Source organism: Panthera uncia, chromosome D2 (genome assembly GCF_023721935.1).
Source record: "Panthera uncia isolate 11264 chromosome D2, Puncia_PCG_1.0, whole genome shotgun sequence".
NCBI classification, from domain to species: Eukaryota; Metazoa; Chordata; class Mammalia; order Carnivora; family Felidae; genus Panthera; species Panthera uncia.
The window spans coordinates 54,171,073-54,190,297 of record NC_064818.1 but is presented as its reverse complement, the minus strand read 5'-3'; the positions used below and the strand labels follow the sequence as shown (position 1 = coordinate 54,190,297).

The window sequence follows — 19,225 nt, the reverse complement described above, 5'->3', positions numbered from 1 at the left end:
AATTTCAGGCATAAGTAAGCAATGAATAACGAAATAAATTCCTATGTAATAAAAATAATTTTCCCAAGACATTTTTCAAGGGAACTGAAATCAGCATAGGAAAAAAGAAGAAAATGAGTTCAAATCAACAAGGCAGGGAAAGGAAGAAGGGAATTTGAAGGTCAGACAGTAAAAGGTGTAGGCTCCTAACTGTAAGCCTCCTAACACAGGAGGTTGCTAGTATGCTCTCCAAGGTACCAGAATAACCAGGATGAAAGGGTATGGTTTACATAATGGCCTTCAAAGCCACTGGAGTTTTGACTGCAAACCAGAAACAGATATACTTTACAAAATGACACAGTCCACTTATCCCAGTTTTCATATGTATGGCATACATTTCAATGAAACAGTATTTACCCTTTATTATATGCTATGCGCTCTCCTTTTCTTTGTGTTTCTTTCTTAAATGTTGGTTAGGACCCACTAAACTGATCTTAAAACTAACAATCACAATCTGTTGATTCAGTTTGAAAAACTGGTCTACACAGACTCACCAATTCCCAGCACCTCACAAGAATCTGCTATCCTGGTTATTTTCTTACTCCATCTTTACCTAGTTAGAGCTACATTGCCAAGTTTTCCTGGCAAAAATGTTTCTAGTCGATTTAATGTTTGCTGGAATGAACATGTCTAAACTGTACTACCTATGATCTGATTTATGTCTGAAATGCTCAGAACTCCAGTTTGAGAAGAGTGTAACTAAAAATCACGAAATCTTTGACAGAAGATTCCCCAAATTCTTTCACTGGAAAGCGAAAAGTTTGATGATTAAACACATACGCACACACCCATCCTCACACTCCCACACTTAGCTCTTACATTTTGTTATTCGAAGCATGTAAAATTTCAAGCTTGACTCTACAAAAAACTCAGTGATGGAAATGCAGATATATTCTACACAGCTTTGTAATTTTTAATCTTAAGCATCTTCTACTTTCTAACAACTTTTATTCTAGTCTTTGAAAAGAAACAAAGAATGACTAATAGTTGGACAATATTCCCCTGGAACAGCACCAAGAAATGCAGAAAATCAGCATTCCAGGTTTTAATCATAGTTCCAAGATTTTATGTATTTGACTAGAGCTAAAATAAGACTGGCTGCCCAGTGTCCCTGTCTACTACAGACTTATCTGCCTCTTTCAAAGTCCTAATCAATACAAATGGCTTCCTCTACAAATTTCAATAGGACTTTCTCACTTTCCTTGCCCCTCACTACGTTACCTCCTGCAAGACGCTCTCACTTTCTTTCTTTTTTGTATCTGCAAAGAGCCCGGCAAAGTACCAAGTATTTAACATACAGAATCTCATGTGAGTCTCACAGCAAATCTCTGAGGCAGGTGGGTAGTACAAGCTTCCTTTTACAGATAAGAAAACTGAAGCTCAGAAAGTCTCAGTAACTTATTCAAGATCACATATGAAAAATGCAGAAGTGATGGCACTTTAAACCAGGCCCGTCAAATTCTGTCTCTTGGGAGATTCTCTCCTGTCCTCTTTAGGCCTTACCTACTCTTCAAGATTCACCTCCTCTGGCACCAAATCAACAATGCTTCTATTTAACAATGAATTTATAAGTTTCTAATGTAATCTCTTAACTGGTAATTTCATAATATAGATTTAGTTCTCTTTCTAAAAAAGCAATGTGAGTCTCAAGAGTGAAACTGAATTAATACTTGAGATTTAATTAAAAGTGAATCTAAAAGAAAAAGATCAGCAGATAAAAGCTCTCGTTCGCATTCTGAGGTTGAGTAAAGAGTGCCAAAGTGGCACACACATCAGTGTAATGGTTTGGAGTCATGAGTTATTAGAGGCAACTCATTATGTGAGGAGGACAGATCCCTTGAACTCCCCACATTCCATGTTTTTCATTAAAAGAAAAAATGAAAAAAAAAAAAAAGAAAAAATGAGACTAGAATGGGATGAATCATAGTATTTAATCCGTGGGTCAATCAAAACTTCATATGGTCACAACAGTATGAATATACTTAACACTAAACTGTATACTTAAAATGCTTAAGATGGCAAATTTTGCTATGTGTCTCTGCCATGGTCAGAAAAAGATCTACTGAATAAATAAAATTTAAAAATACAAAAAGAAGGGTGCCTGGGTGGCTCAGTCGATTGGGTGTCCGATCTCGGCTCAGGTCATGATCTCACAGTTTGTGAGTTTGAGCCCTGCATCAGGCTCTGCACTGACAGTGCTGAGCCTGCTTGGGATTCTCTCTCTCCTTCCCCCCAACTTGCTCTTGCACTCTCTCTCTCTCAAAATAAGTAAATAAACTTTAAATAAAAAAATAAATAAAATTAAAATAAAATAAAATAAAATAAAATAAAATAAAATAAAATAAAATAAAATAGATAAAATAAAAATACAAAAAGAAAAAACCCAAACCAAAAACCTTCACCGACACTTTGAAAATACAGAACATGTTCAGGCCTCGCTCTTACAAACGGATTCAGTGAATCTGGTGTAGAACCCAGGCATCTGCATTCTTAAAAGACTGATTCTAATTGAGACTGATTATATCCAATGAACCCCAAGACTCTTTGTGCTCCAATATTTGAGACAGAACTAGACTGTACACAACAGAAATAGATTATAATTATAAATACCGTAAAATTAACATACCTTGTAGTATTTACAAAAGTATCACCACACTCATACAGTTCATAATAAAAACTTGAAAAAATAGACTTGTCTTAAATAAAAAGCATCTAAAATGAGATCCAGATCTATTTGCTTTTCCTTTGGAAAATGCTACAATGCAAAGGGGAGACCTAAGGTTTTTACCTTAGTCTTCAATAAGGGTTGCTATTGTATTTCCCAATGTTAGAACAGATAAAATCAGTGTATTTATCTCACATTTAAAAGAAGATTGCATTTTTAATAGACTTAAGAGTTGAAATGAGGCCAAAACAGCATTCAGGCTACCACTCAGACTTTACGCATGAAAAATGACTGATCCTTCTAGAATACCAAGTTAACAGGAATTTAACGTACCAAATAATCCCTGATCACTTCATACTGCTGACCAAATAAGGTTGGCAAGAGCACAATTAACATCTCACAATACTAGTCAACAAACCATAGTAAAGTATTTTCACATGCCTACAAAAAGCTCCAGACTCAAGATTTAATACTTATGAATTTTTATATATTTTCACTTATTCCCCAGGTTCTTACTTTCTAAGTTGAGCTCTAACCAAATCATGGCTTAAACTATTAACTATAAACACTGATCAACCTTTCAAAACAATGTTTTCTTTTGAGAACATTTCTTTTCCACCAAACTCTGAAATAAAGTCTTTTTACTCCAGTTGAAATGCAGTTTGATGCATTACCATTTCCTCCCCAAACAGCAAAAGTCCAATCACTTTTAAGTTGAATAGGAATAAAATTCTGTGCTAAATACTTGCCACTAGAAACAAATAATGATAAAGGGTACACTCAGAATACAAGAAGTTATCTATCGTGTTACTTAATAAATGTTTTCTATTAAAAAAAAGATTTTTCAGTCATTTCAGCGACGAAGTCTAGCACCATATGACTTAGTTACATGTTTTTACATTTCACTACAAATCTCTGGTGACAGAAAAGGACAGTTCTAATGGAAAAAATAACACCTACACAAGTCAGGAAATGGCACAAAGCTGTACCATTTTCCATTTTTTCCACTTCATTTCCCTTATGCAATCTCCCAGATTCCTACACCTTGAAATTAATTCAGTGACTCTGTGTCTTAACAAAGTATCAACAGAACCAGAAAAGAAAATTCTGGGTTAGAAGTAATAAGTCCTTTCTAAAAATATAATTGGAGAGCCAAATACCAATTTGAAGACAGAATCACTAAAATAAATTTACTTATGAGATGCTAGATTATAATCCTAACTATATTGATCTGGCCACCTGTTTGGAATGGATAGTGGCAAGAAACAAGTAGTTGTAACTTTAAAATTTACAAAGAAGTGATAGTTAGGTTTCCAGAAAAATGTTCTATAAACATGTGTCATAACTAAGGAGAACAAATGAACCCAATGAGTAAGCCTACAGAACCAACAAAATTGCCAAATTTATAAACATCGGACCAAAAGGCAGAATTAGCCAAAGAAAGAAGACAGAAATACTATACTAAGGGGCGCTTGGGTGGCTCAGTAGGTTTATCGCCTGACTCTTGATTTCGGTTCAGGTCATGATCTCATGGTTTGTAGGATGGAGCCCCAAGTCAGACTCTGTGCTGACAGCATGAAGCCTGCTTCAGATTCTCCCTCCCTTTCTCTCTGCCCCTCCCCTTAACGTGTGCTTTCCTTCTCAAAATAAACAAACATTAAGGGATGCCTGGGTGGCTCCCTCGGTTGAGTATCTGACTTCAGCTCAGGTCATGCATGATCTCATGGTTTGTGAGTTTGAGGCCCGCCTCGGGCTTTCTGCTGTCAGCACAGCCCACTTCAAATCCTTTGGTCTCTCTCTCTCTCTACCCGTCCCCCAATCGCACTCACACACGTGCACTTTCTCATAAATAATACTTTAATAACCATTTCTTTTAAATACTAAAAGATAATCTAAAGCAACTACCAACAATAGTATCATTTTCAATATAAAACGCCATTAGAAATTATCAGAAATCAATTCAACCTACATGTTGAATTACACATGGATCAATCACAAGCTTGAAAAAGCTTTCTCAACCATTTCTAATCTTTATCACTGTAATTCAGTTGTTCCCCTCACCACTTCACAACAGGAATCACTTTATAATACAGAACTGCTTTATACACCTAGTTTCTAAAAACCACAATATAAACGTTGAGCAACATATATGCTATTCTTTATTGGCTCTGATAAAAAGAAATACCAGCATCCTCCCAAAAATCAGAACGTAATAACCTCAACTGATTGATGATGTTACTTTCACACTTGTGCCTCAAGAAAAGAGCAAACAGAACCTAGTAAATCATTATTTTTAGCAAGCAATTCCGGCATAAAGTTTTACTCTAAGAAAATTATGAAAAACCCAAGTCCAGCAAGCAGGTCTCATGAAAACAATCAAGATATACAGTATCTTGTTTTGTTGAAAAAACTTTTTAAAGTGAATAATCCAAATGAAGAAAACTGAGGTAGGGGAGTATCAAATTAGTAAAGACACAGAGTTAAAGGCAGTGCAGCACCCAACTACTGAAGCATAGTTTTGAAGCAGCAACTTCTAGCTATCTAAGAGATAATCTAGGAAGAATTTACCATAAAAAATTACCAACTTCAATTACCATGTACGTTTACAGTACACACCAAAATCTTACCCCTTCTGTGGACTTTTTTTTTTAAAAGCAATAAACTCTTAAGAAGTAGAAACCAAGCTTTTAAAACAGCTTTTCACAACAAAATTTATTAGAAGAATAGTGGTTCTGAAAAGTCTAGCATCCAGTGAGAACTACCATACACAACATTACAGCTGGGAATGTTTCTCCAAAATGTCATGGTCAAATAATACAATGGAACCATTAAATCTTACACATGCACGAAAGAACTAGCGCTTTTGACATACAATGCAAAAAAAAGGGGACCACATGGATTAAAGTTTTAAGTACTCATCACATACATTAAGACACAGCTTATTTTAGTCCAGTCAAAAATCAGAACTGCATTAAAAAATTTAATGTAGTGCAATCAAACCAAAAAACTTAATTTGTGATCATAAGTGCTCTACTACATAAACATTGATCATAGCAAGGAACAAAAAGTTCAAATCACACAGTACAAAAAAAAAAATCTGTAAATAAATATAAACTACAGTACAAGAGAATATTAAATTATACAATTCCGTCAAACTGTAAACAGTATATTGAAATGAGGTCCATAAGAGTAAAGGGGGTTCCTGTTTTGTTGCATGACACTTGAACTTCTAGAAATCTGAAAGATGCCATTTTCCGTATCTTCAAAGGCTATGGGTTTTATATATGGAGAGTTCCTTTTAGATGTAAGATATCAAATATTAAAGCAGAGGAATAACCTATTTTGTTAACCACAGACAGTACTGTAGAAAACAAAAGGAGTCTTAAAGAATAAAGACCTCTAGTAGACAAGTCTTAACATTAAAGATGCAAAGGGCTAAAACACTGGAATTAGAACTTCACATCATTAGAAACTTGTCACTGAGGACTTCAAGGCTACAAAATATACTGACAAAATTGTCTGCAGATATGCAGACCTAGACCTCTGCTAATTTTTTGACATTACATACTCATGTTACCACACCAACTTTGGCAGAATCACTACTAATAAACTCAGAGCACTCCTGGCCCAACGGTTCCATCACAGTGGCCAGTGCACAGAATTCTCTAAAGACATTGCATAAACTAGAATGTAGAGGTCAGACACCCAAGGACCAGTGCTTGAATTTAGTAGTAGTGTGGTGAAGAAGCAAGAGCCACATCGAGGAGGAACTGCGTCTGTTATAGTTTACAGAAGCAGCAAGGAATGTCATTTAATTGTGCTGGCTTCTAGTGGCATTTAAAAATATACAGTTTAACTGTGTTTATGTGTGTGCATGTGTGTGCGTGTGTGTGTGTGTGTGTGTGCGCGCGCGCGCATGCGTGAGACATGTGCTGGTTATACATTTATGCACATTGTTTTAAATACACTGTTAACAGGAACCCCCATATTATCTGCTCAGTAGTAATAACTGAATATATAGAATGCCACTATAAGAGTGTGAGGCACCGTGTGCTGGAGAGTTATATGCAGCTTTAAAATCTGTTTGGCTGAGTTATACCTGGATACCTGAACTGAGTTTTTTAAGTTGACATTCATCAAGGATGTGCTACCAGCACGTCGAAATAAAAGCAAAACAGAAAAATACAAGTCACTGTTAGGTTTAAGAATAGCATCAAAGTACCTGAATTGAGTGAGAATAGTGTGTAAACCGTCCCTGAGGGTTTTTAAACAGTGTGTACAAGTTGGATTCCTAAGAACATTAGTTTTATTTAACAGTGTGGACTGATAAAATACCAATGTCTGACAGTTTAAAGTGGAGGTTATAAAGAATTATATGCAAACACTCCAAATGTATAGTTTATACATTTCTTCTCAAAGCAGCAATAAGCTGCTGTAAAGTATACATCCCATCAGAACAAGCAACATGTGGGAGTCAGATAAAGGTTTCTACCTTAGTCTGGTTTTCTGACAGCACAGCATATCAATATCCAATGACTATTATCTTTCCTAGATCAGAATGTAACTAATTTCGACTAGCAATATAGGATTAGACTTTTAATCAAACACTTTGCTATTACATACTAAAATTCCTTAAACTTACTAATGCTGGTATACTAACCTAGTTAATTATCCCCCCCTCATTTTAGAAATATACCCTTCCACAACTTAAAAACATTAAGATCCATTTTCAGTCCTCTGATGTAAAAAGCATGTCAGTGAATTAATATTAAAAATTTACACAGTAAAAAGGCTTGAATTTCAGCCAAAGATTCTAAATACTGCTCATTCCCTGAAGACTTAAAGGGAGAGAGAATCCCTACCCATTTTCCTAGTGATTTTTCTAAAACGGTCTGACACAATTTTTCATGTTGGGGAATTTTCCCCTCATCTCCTCTCAAATTCCAAATGCTTAAGCCTGAAATGCTTAATGAAATGGGAAAAGTGAGGCAATCATTTGGAATTGCTTGTAAAGGTACAGAATGTCGTCTTTTTTTTTAATAAGACAAGAATTATTTATATAAATGTGATCTGACCCCGTATTATGTAGTTATGCTTTATATTTTTAAATAATCACGCTAATAAAAACTTACAGTACCTAAGACTCTGAAGATAAATTAAGACTTTAGTGTTGTAACAGAAAAAGTGCTGAATTATCCCTTTTCTAGTACTTTAAAACATTTCGGACAAGTGCTTTCCTAGTGACAGTAAAGATTACTATATACCCTTCCACCAAGCAGGAAAAAAAAGTTACCTGGATGAAAGAAAAGACTTTTAGGAGTGTAGCACTGGGTATTTACCAAATAATAGATGTTGTTTCACTTATTCTGAGGGGGTAAAAATATTCTAGATTGAAATTCTATTTGGCTATTGAATGTTAAAAATCCCTGCTCTACTGTGTCAGTGTCCTGTGTCCAACCCCCCACCCCCCTCCCCCAGTCCCCTTACACACTATCCACTGAGAATCTAATCTCTAAAGAGATTATTTTAAAATTTATGTTTTCAGGACATACCTGAGAAAGGGTGCAATTATGCAGAACAAGGAACCCAAGACTGCACTAATACTGGTTATAGGTTCATAAATTCTTTCCCAAGACAAATCTAAAAAGTCTAAGAGGTATGGATCTTCAAATACGTCTTACTGCTTTAGATTTTTTTGGTATGTGTGTAGGGTCATTTCCAGTGTTGAAAAGATCACCTTGAGTCTGTTCAAAGACAGTTCAAGATGGGGTAAAGAGTTCATTTCCATATTCAAACTATAAAGATTAAATATTATGATTATAATATTTGCTACATCCAATAAATTGAAGATTAACTAAAAGTGCTTGTTTTTCAGCATTTACCAATACAGCTCTAAATGAACTGGAAACCTTAAAATTACCCCCCAAATAGTTGCAGAATTAACTCATGTTTTATTGTCAAATCAACATTAATTAGCCTTGATTCTCATTTTCAAACGATCTAAAGGATTTTTCTGACTATCAAATGAAGGTGGCCCAACTTCACCACATTATCTATCCTGTGACTCATTGTTAGTATCTCAGTACAGAATCTTTAGCCTCTTCACAAGTCTATATACTTTCCCATTCTACTTCTCACCCCCTCCCCTGATCTCCTTCACAACACTTAGGGCACACAGCTACAGGGCTAATGTCTGCTTCTTCAAAAGGCAACTGTGAGTTTATCTGGGAACAACAGACAGAGGAAATGCAAGGAATTTCCTCTATTTTCCCCTCAGTCACCATGTTCACAAATCCTACAAGTCTCAAGGATAGAATGAATCCAAAATGCGAAGACGACTTTGGAGGTCTGCATTCCTTGTACCAGAATTATACTTTTTCCTTTTCAGTAGAGTTTGAAATCAACCGACTTTTTAAAAAATCTCCTATATGCCTTAATAGTATCCTAAATGGGCGGTCTGGCTAAAGCCATTAACATTTTTAATAACACTAGCCTGACTGTAGTATGAATGAAGACCTAATTACAATGGAAAGGTAACAAGGAAAACAATTTTTGATACCCTCACAAAGGTCAAAATTTAACCTATAACTTTCAGTGTCTTCTATAAAAGATTAAGTGGAGCAATTCAGTCTATTGCCATATTCTATCACCAATGACAGCAACCTGAATATTCAGAAAAGGGTGGCACGCAGAGAAACAACTTCTAGCATTTAAAGAAAGAGTAATTACAAAAGCAAAAATATGTGGTTTCAAAATTAAATCTACAGGGACAATAGCTGTTAAAGAAAACGGCACCAAACTGTCTCAAAACTGCTGTAACTACTCAAAATAATTTCAGGTTCTGACATCGGGCTGACTCAATATGTTTTATAAAAATAACTAACTGAATACAAGCTTCACTATTATGGGTCAATGAAATGTTAAGAGAATCACAAAGGCTTAGAACCAGGCCTTGCACCATGTGCTTACTTGGGCAGGGGGAGAACACATAACTCACTAGCAGCTCAAAGGTTGCTAAGTACTGCCTAACGACAGAAGGTAGTTATGATATGGGCCTTTGCAGGTAGTCATTTTTAGTCTAATTTAGAGTTCTCTCCAGAAAATCGGGAACTGAACTTCTCATTGTGCCTTACTGTTTCACTATCTGATCCCATATAGCTCATATTATAGCTCAGGTAAAATGTTGGGGAATGAAAATGCCAATTGGTTGAGGTAATGGTTTTTATAAGATAACCAGAGTTCTAAAAGCACTTCAATATTGTAAAGTAAAAGTGTACCAAATAAAGCTAATACACACTTCACACTTGTTGAGCTTGCTCACCAGAACTGAACAGTAATTAACTTCACATAAGGACCCTATTATCACACAAAGCCTTACTCATATTTGTGATCTGCTGCAGCAAAGGTTTCTCAAGCAACACCTAAACTTCAGAGTAACAACAAACTTAATATTAAAAAGTATTATACACAAATATAAATTATGTTTCTTGAAAGAGAGACCTTGTCCTTCATGGTATTTGGGGAACAGAAAAAAGTGTATAGCTCATCACGAACAGAGTTCAGAGTCACTGGAAAGCCTACTGAACAAAGTAATATAGTACACTACATTATTGTCAAGCTTCATGACTCTACTGTCTGAGAAATGAGAAAGCTAATGGTAAAAATACTAACTAGATATCCTTCCACAGGATTATTTAGTATTTTTGATTTTATAGTGCCATAGCTTATCCATTCAATGATACCAATGTTCTCTCATAAAAACGCAAGAACTGATTTTCAACACATTATATCCTAACATTAATTTGAATAATATATAGTTGGAGTAATGCCATCATCTGCCTACTGGAAAATGAGAGGAGAAAAGGCTTTTGTGACAAAGACAGCTGTGAACTATACCTTCCCATACCATAAAAATGGTCAACTGTTGTTTGGGCCATGCAAAACTCTGATTAGCAGAAATTAAGCATGCGAATAGACCAATCTCTATTACACACTTATGAGGACGTCCCCAAACTAGAATATCTACACTGAAAGTGCCAATACAGAACAGTGGCAAATTAAGAGAGAAATCATATATTAAAAGATCGCTGCGGCACCAAGACTGACAGCCAGCCATGTGATGAGCCACCTCCGAGAAATACATGGTATAATGGAACTCTGAACACAAAATTTAACATTAAAAGTGCACCTGAATATTACAAACTAACTTTACAAAACCTACAATAAGGTAAAATATATATCTTTTGAAATATTCAGCAGCTTTCTGTATTTTTTTTAAAGATTTTTTTTTTCTGAGAGGCTCATGAAATTTAAAAGGGACCACTATCTAATTTCAACCATGCTTCACAAAACAATAATGGCTATTTTATATTGCAGTTACCAATGTAATGCAATTAGTGCTTTAAAATAATCTACACTCAAAAAAGAAAAAAAAAAAAAAAAAGAGAGAGAGAGAGAGAGAGAGAGAGACCGACCGACCTTTGGAGGAAATATGCTTATTCAAAAGCTTCTTGGAAAAGAAAATTTACCTGAATATCAAGTCATGACTGATCTCAAGTGTAATGTTTAAAAGCTTCACAGACATGAATATTACAATCTTCAGGTCTCAGGACTTTTAATCTGAGAAAGTTTAGAGTTTGGTTTGTTTTTAAATTCACTTTCTAACCAAAACAAATAATAGAAGTACTCAAATTTTCACTATTTACAACTCTCAGCCTACAATCTGAAATGACACAATACAAGTTCTCTTATTTAAACTGCAGCATTAAAGGGTAGGCACACCATTCTTCTGCTGCTCGATTGTCATCCACTGAAACACACATAGAAAATATTTATGTTAGTAAAATGATCACTCCATGTACACTACAATGACAAAATTTACATAACTCAACTCATACATCACTGTATAGACTACCACACAGGATTAAACCTCTCTGAACAGTAAAACTACAAAAGTTGAACTTTTAGGGCCAGATTTTTAAATGGGCCTTTAATGATGCCTTTCTGAGAGGGGATAAAAGCAAGCACAAATTAATTGCTCAAAGGACTTTTTTGCAGCAATTTGGGCTACCGAATACCCCAAACATCATGCAAAAAGGTACCATGGCTGCAATTAATTGTGTGTGACAAATTACTGAGTGTGGAACAAAGGAGGCATTCCTTCACAAGCTTAGCCCTTTGCTTTCAGCAAACTTTCTACAACTTCCTTCAACTGCAGATGAAAACCAAGTATTTCATAAAATATTTTTATTGCAACTTCTAGCTAGGCTAGAAAATATTGCAGAGTCATATACTGCTCTGAACCCCAGCTGCTTTTTCTGTTGAGAAGACTAGAAAGCTAAGAGGAAACAGGCTCAGTCATCCACGGATTAAACTGCTACACAAAATAACCAAACCGAAAGGAGAACCAAGCCCAGGCTACTGTCAAGAATGAGCAGTGCATGTATTTTAATAACAGCAATGGTGTGCCTAACCTTTGAACACAGACGTTGCTGAGGGAAAACTATCCTTAACCTAATTAACTGCTCCAAAGTTGCCAGGCAAGAATTTATGCCTTGGGAATGTCTGGACCTACTTCTCTTCAAACTGTTAGCATCCATCTGAAATCATCAGCCTCAATTTAATGCTCCAAGTTTGATTTTACACAAAAACTCCAATGCCTTTTTGTTTGTTTTTGGTTAAGCATTTAGAAGGGCCTGACCACTTTTCTCAGCAAATTAGATTAGATTAGATTAGGTGTTATGTGGTATGGGTTTTGTTTTGCACAAACAGTAATTTTAATTTGGTTACAATGCAAAATTAAATTTCATGGGCTTTGTCAGTTATTCTTGCAAAAATTTTTAGAAAATAAATATTCCAAATTCAGTTACTGTAATTTGAAAAGCCCATCTCAAAAAACGCTTAGATGTTAAGGAGTGCTTATCTGAAAAGTCCTGAACTGTGTGCTAAACAACCACAAAAATCAGCTAGGTATCAGAAAAGGTTAAGAAAGGGATATTACGCAGGATGCCAAAATAAAGAAAAAAGAAAGAAAGAAATCAAAAGCAACGAATTAAATAAAAACTAAAAAACAACCCCCCTTGTACTAGTATCTGGATTGGTTAAAAAAGAAATTCTACTGAGCTTGATTTCTGATTGAATTATCATTAGATGTAAAATGCAACCTAAATCATATTAGGTTACCTCGGGGTTGTGTTTTTTTCTCACCACAAACATGGATCCTTCATTCATGTGGGTATTTGGGCAGACTACTGAGGCTGTAAAATCTAGATACCACTTTTTCAATATTATAATTACTTAAACACACTTCTTTCCTTACTTCTCCCAATAAACAGATCTTGAATACTTTAAACTAGTTGCTGCAACGACATCCGGTCGTTAGTTAGCACATGATCAAATCTGTAAAAGGTTTTAAGAATACAAAGAAAGTCTGTTAAAATGAGGCATCCTCTACTGTTTTATGTAATGTACCCTGACTGCTCCTGAGTAAGAACGGAGCTTGTCCTCCATGAGATAAGGCTATATCCTCACTTGTTGGTGAGACCAAATTCTACCCTTAGAAAATCCCAAATAAAATTACAGCAAAGGTAGTGTTACAAAGTAATTAACCAAAGCATTTCTGAAGGTAGTGTGTGCACATTTTCCACCTCCTTTCCCTCCGGGTGAGCACTAAACAGATTGCTGATTTGTTAAGTAAATTTAATAGAAGAAAATCACAAAACGTAAATTGACCTAAATAATTATGTGTCATTGAATAACCAAATTTCTTAAATTCCAAGGTTCATTGTTCTTAGAATTTTTTCTTTAGTTTAATCCTTCAATTAGTTGAATTGCAGAAGAGAAACATGAATGATTTTATAAGATGGCTTTCCAATTTGTAATGATAAAGCTCCCAGTATGACAGAGGTGGTTTCTAAAAGGGGGCTTTTTTCCTTTTTTTTTTTTTTTTTTTTTTTAAATAAAGGCAAATATAACTTAAGAAAAAAAAAGAAAGAAAAGCATGCAGGCTCTACAGGCAAGGAGTCCACTTCCATGTATCTGTTCTCTGTGAGGTAACTCAATTCTCTTTTGTAGAGAAACATGCAAAAGGCCAAACAATATCCCGAGCCATACTGCACATGAAAATTTTAAAATATGCAACATTCAGAATGCACCTTTCACCTCTGTACACACAAGTCAATGCAAAATCTGCAAAGAAACAAGTGTCACAGTAAATGAAGCCAGGTGCAAGCAATGACAGCTGAACAATGCAGTAGTGCTCACCCAGTTTGTACAGTAATTGGCACTCTACAGTATTTCTACTCATTTTTTGATTCATTTGCACTTTGTGCTGCCTCTCCCTGGGGATCTAATTCAATCTTTACAGAAACATCTGGCCCCTCCGACCTCATTAATTTCATCTTTTTCTTTGGAGGGTTTTTCAAAGTGCCCAGCCTCTCCTTTACTTTGTACTCCAGTGTACTGTGGGGAATCCCATAAATACTCTGAGCTTTGGAAACACTCATTTTTCCACTCATAACCACTGAGATTGCTTCCTCCAGTATCTCACTGTTGTACTGTCTGTAACGCCCTCTTTTCTTCCGAGGCTGCTTGGAGCCAGGGTCTCCTTCTTGATCCGATGTGGGATATGGCTGTCCAGAGGTAGACTGCTCAGCATCTGAGCCCCAAGAATCGGGTCCAGCATCTAGCATGCTTTTTCTATTTTGTTTTGGAAGAATAGCCCTTAACTTTTTACTAAGCGCGCTCTCCGTTTGTGAACCCATTACCAAAGAGCTATAGCTGTACTGATCACCAGTGCGAGACTCCCAAGAAAGATCCATTCCTCGAACTTGTGGTATCTTTAAATCTACAGGAGATGCATGGCTCGCATCCTTTTTTCCATCTTGTTTTGCTTGAAGTGCCATTTTTGGAAAGGCAGAGTTTTCTGCAAGAAAAGGAAGGTCACTGATGTTGCTGAGTGCACCATTTCCCCTGAACTTCATACGGCTGAGGTTGAACTCATAATGTGGTTTTGCCCAAGAGGCTTCCCTGGATAATATTAAGTGTTGTCCATGATTCTGTAATCCAGATGGCCCAAGGCTGGCAGCTGTTGACAATTGGTTTCTGCTCAGTAGCTCTTCACTAATCTGCAGGGATCGAGCCAATGGAACTTTGAGTGATGTGGAGTGTCCAAAACCTTCCCTGGTTCCATCCTGTAAGCTTCTTGGAGGTACCCCATCACCACTCCGAAGTCCGTCTGGGCGGTACTGGCTGGGTCTCCCAGGTCGCCTAATTGGATGGAAGGAAACTGATGTGAGCAGGACTTGCACAGGTAGGGAGGGATGGGTGAGGGGACCACTCCTTTATTAGAAGGCCTTGCTTGGGTAACATCACTTTGTGTTATTTATTTATTTTTCTCTAAAATTAAAAAAAAAATGGTCTCAGCAGTTAGTTTTAAAACTTGTTCACAAAAAAAGAAAAAGGAAAAAAGAAAAAAAAAAACCAGGAGCTTTTTGGGCAAAGAAAAATTAAACCTGTCAGCTGGTCTCTGGTTGGGTTCACAAATTTTCGGAGAAAAAGTTTCGCGCAACTGTCTGAAAATAGCACCTTAATTATTAATTACAAAGTAATCATCGAGTCTCCATAGATCTACACAGAATTGTGTTACCAATGTGACGTTACCACTAAACAAGTACAGTAATAAAAGAGTAAGCCAAATTATTTATTTTAATGCAACATATTCAACATTCATGACAACCAGCTATAAAACTGGAACCATTTACATTGGTGGAACCCATAGATAATTGCTCATTTATCCCACAAACAAGCTGATATTCATTATCAAAAACCAAACAAGTTCAAATAACATTTCTTATTTTGCTTGGGAAAAAAATATGGCTACCAGCCCCAAGGGGTGGGGGGGGTGGGGGGGACCCAAACCAAAATACCCATCGCATTTTAACTTACCACATCTTCATTTTAAAACACTATTAGCTGCAGACACACGAGTACCACTATTTTTCCATTTGAAATAATCCAATCTTTAAAGAACTGCCCTTTATTTTCCCCAAACTTTGTTCCTTAAGTTCTACTCAAAGTAATTACTGTCAGAGGTATATGTTTTAAACAGTTTTAAAGCAGTCTTCTTTAGTTAAAATGGTCTCTTCTTAAATATCAAACATCAATTTTGAAATTTTAAGTGGAAAGCTTTCAAATAATATTTAAAAAGTCAACTACTTACAACAAGGTTAATTCATAAGGTTTCCATTTTTCACAAGATATAAAGATTATCACTGATAAAACTGGCAACTGGTAAAGCATGCCCAAGGGGAATAATTACATTTACTAGGCACAAACGTGGAACTCTGAAGAAATGATAAGCCAGCTATGTTCTCCAAAAGTCTACAGGGACCCTGTGCTGTTATCAGTAAAAAACATAATAAAGAAAACAATGAATAGTCAACCAAAAGATGGGCAATCTATTGGTGCTTTTGTCTTCCAGAAAACAATACCACATAAAAAACACTTTCTTTCCATTCAGAGGGATAAACACAGCAACTTCAACCATATAATACATGGACTTGGTGGCCAAGTTTAAAGTAATCTTAGGCGAGGGATTCATTTATACAAACCACACTTAAGCTTCTCCTACATGTGTCCTCAATTACACAATCCAAGTTTTCTGATATGTAAAAAATGGAATCCAATGATTTGGGACCACAAGGACTTGTATCTAGTATAAACTATAGTGAAAAGGAGGGCTTAAGAAAAAAGGTTAGTAAACCATGCAAACTGCATTAAATCAAGAAGTTACTTTTAGATCGAATAAAGGAGGAGAGAAAAAGGAAAATGATGGAATTTTAGAGAAAATAAAGGCAGCATTTTAGAAGTCAGTAAAGGAATCCTTCAATTTGAAGGTAATTAAGAGGAAGTTGAAAAAAGGTTAGTCCATTTAATGTGTACTTATTGCTTTAACACCTAAAAACTTTCCTATGTCGATATTCTAAAAGTTGATAAACTTAAATATTACCTAATTTAGCTTACCGAAGTGATTTTTCATGAATGAAGTTGATTTTTGGTCACAACACAATTTTATGGAAATTCCTTCCCAATATGGCACTTAAATGTCTTCATTAATATCTGGCTTTTCTACATGGTTTCTATGTACATGTAGAGGGAGAATTAAGACAATTCTCACACTATAAAACTAGGTGGTGGGTAATCTGCTAAGAGTTATCAAAACTGAGCATATAATGTCTTGATAGCATAAGACGGTTATCCCAACATCTACAGTCTTAACCACTTAAAAAACAAAAAATACATACGATTATTTTTTCTGAACTGCCACACAGAGTTAAAACTGCAGTTCAAATCAACAAATAAAACAAAACCAAAACAAACAAACAAGAAAAAAACAAACAGCCCCCACATACCCACACATTTCATTAGAGATACCAAGTAAAATACTGGAGCCCAATTTTCATTCAACAACCTCCGCACACATACTACTGCCTTTACATCTGAACTCTGGAATTATTTAGGTTGGGTTTCCCACTCCCAAACACTCAACAACAGAAAGTCCCAAGACATTCTTGCCATATTTTCCATCATTTACTATTTGTACTAACTTGGCAAACCTGATCTACACTAGTCAATTCTGGACTTCACAGACTGTGCTTTTACTTGATCAATGGACTAAGCAATCTACTAAAGGCCTACTTATAACAACGTTACTCTGAAGAATTAATTTTTAAAACATATAAAGGAGATTTTCACCAATCTTCGATAAACCGTCCCCTATAAACTGTGAAATTCTACAAATATTTTCCCTTACCCGTTCCCTTGAGCACTGGAGCAGCCTGGAGAATGGCTCAGGGAAGTGCTGCCAGCACATGGACTTTTCTTAGTGGACAGATCAAGTACACCGTCTGCAGAGACACAAACACACACCTGAGGATATTAAAAACTAGGAACAAATGTGAACTGAACAGACTAAAAATGACAAAGCAATAGGTCTAGTCAACCAAGCAGATACACTAGCTATATACGTAAGACAGGATATCTTCCCTCCTAAAGTGACATACATTTAGCAAAGCTTGTTATATCTAACATCTCCAAAGGTTAAATATTTTATTAATAGGGCAAAAGAAAAGGTACAGCCAGCCTACCACAGAAGACATTAGGATATCGTCAGGTATTAGAAATTGCAGTTTACACAGTATGTAAATAGAACTATTAGACTTCGCTTTCGAAATGTGCCTTTATCAAAGCATATGAGATCTCAGTGCCACATCAGATTATAAAACCAAATTCCTCAAGAGCTAAGTCTACCCGAAACACTAAAACAAACATTAAAGTTGGATTCAGAAAATTTTATGTGACACAAATCATTTTGAAGCATAAGTTTATATGGTTAAATTATATGTATATACAAAATAGTCTGTAAGATGAATCAGATGTTAACTGTGATTTTCATGTGTCCTCATTATTCTTTGGACACATCTGCAAAAAACTGTATATTTGAATTCAATCTTTTGGAAAAACTCTTCAGAGATTCAAAATTCCCTTCTTGGTATTTATAAAGGCAAGGTTTTTCAATTAATAAGCTGTTACAAACTGGTGAGCAAAGTTTAAGGAAAGAGAAGAATGAAATCGTCTTGATACTGATGAAAGCCTAGAGATTTAACCATTTTTTACTGAAACTAGAATAACAAATTCATGTTATCAGAACATAAAATTAGAAGACCTTCTTATCCCACAAAGACTTCTTTCCCTCATAGACATGTCTAGAAAAGAAAACTCATCTTCTAGACAACTTTTAAAGCTGCCATTTTGTCCAAAATTAACAGAGCAAGCTAATAATCAATGGCTCTGATTTTCAGCTGACAAGCAGAGAGGCCTTTCTATCTAGTTATGTTAAAAACTGCCCCAACATAGAACCTAAATAGGATTTGTGTCTGAGCACACTGTAACTCCTGATTTCAGGCTGTTAGAAATATGTGACTGAGCTTGTAAACCAAAAATCCCACACTCATCCAGAATAACTGTTGTCCTTTAGAGTCACTAATATTTCTAAAAATATAGTTGTAATCTTATAAGGACACCAAGTTAACCCAATTAGACATCTAACAAGCAAACACACTGCTTAAAATATTTCCAACCAAAATATTTCCAACAAAAGACACTAAAGACTTCCGAGCCTGTCTAATCATCAAATAGGCAACATATTTTAAGTCTACTTAAATATACTAAATATACAGTGGTTTCATTGAAAACACTTGAAAATAGATCTGGGAAATATAATGTTAAAATTCTGTTTCACTTGAAGTCTATACACTACAATCCTGTCATCTAGGTCAAATTCCTCTTCAGAGCATACGGTCACTACAATGTATCTCTTAAGTACAGCACCAACTAGAAATTAAATTAGACTAAGTGGTATCTTTGTATGTTAATCTCTATCCTTAATATTTTAAATACAACATCTACACTGTCATTCTCCTATTGTAAACCTGAAGTTTTTAATGCAATATTTAGAGCAGA

General features: G+C 35.6%; 1 protein-coding gene across 6 annotated transcripts in view; it reads right to left on the bottom strand.

Annotated features, from left to right (window-relative positions):
• LCOR (ligand dependent nuclear receptor corepressor) overlaps positions 1–19,225 on the bottom strand; it is a 156,369-nt gene that overhangs the window by 36,583 nt on the left and 100,561 nt on the right. For 4 of the 6 annotated variants that reach the window (XR_007460946.1, XR_007460945.1, XM_049646443.1 and 1 more), the window contains exon 7: positions 17,517–17,610. Coding sequence is in view for 3 of the 6 variants with exons in the window: in XM_049646443.1 (XP_049502400.1) it covers positions 17,517–17,610 (94 nt within the window). In the remaining 3 variants the exon portion in view is untranslated. Of the gene's footprint in view, positions 1–5,371; positions 14,972–17,516; positions 17,611–19,225 lie in introns of those variants that run through there. The other 2 variants (XM_049646447.1, XM_049646446.1) reach the window with 2 other exon arrangements.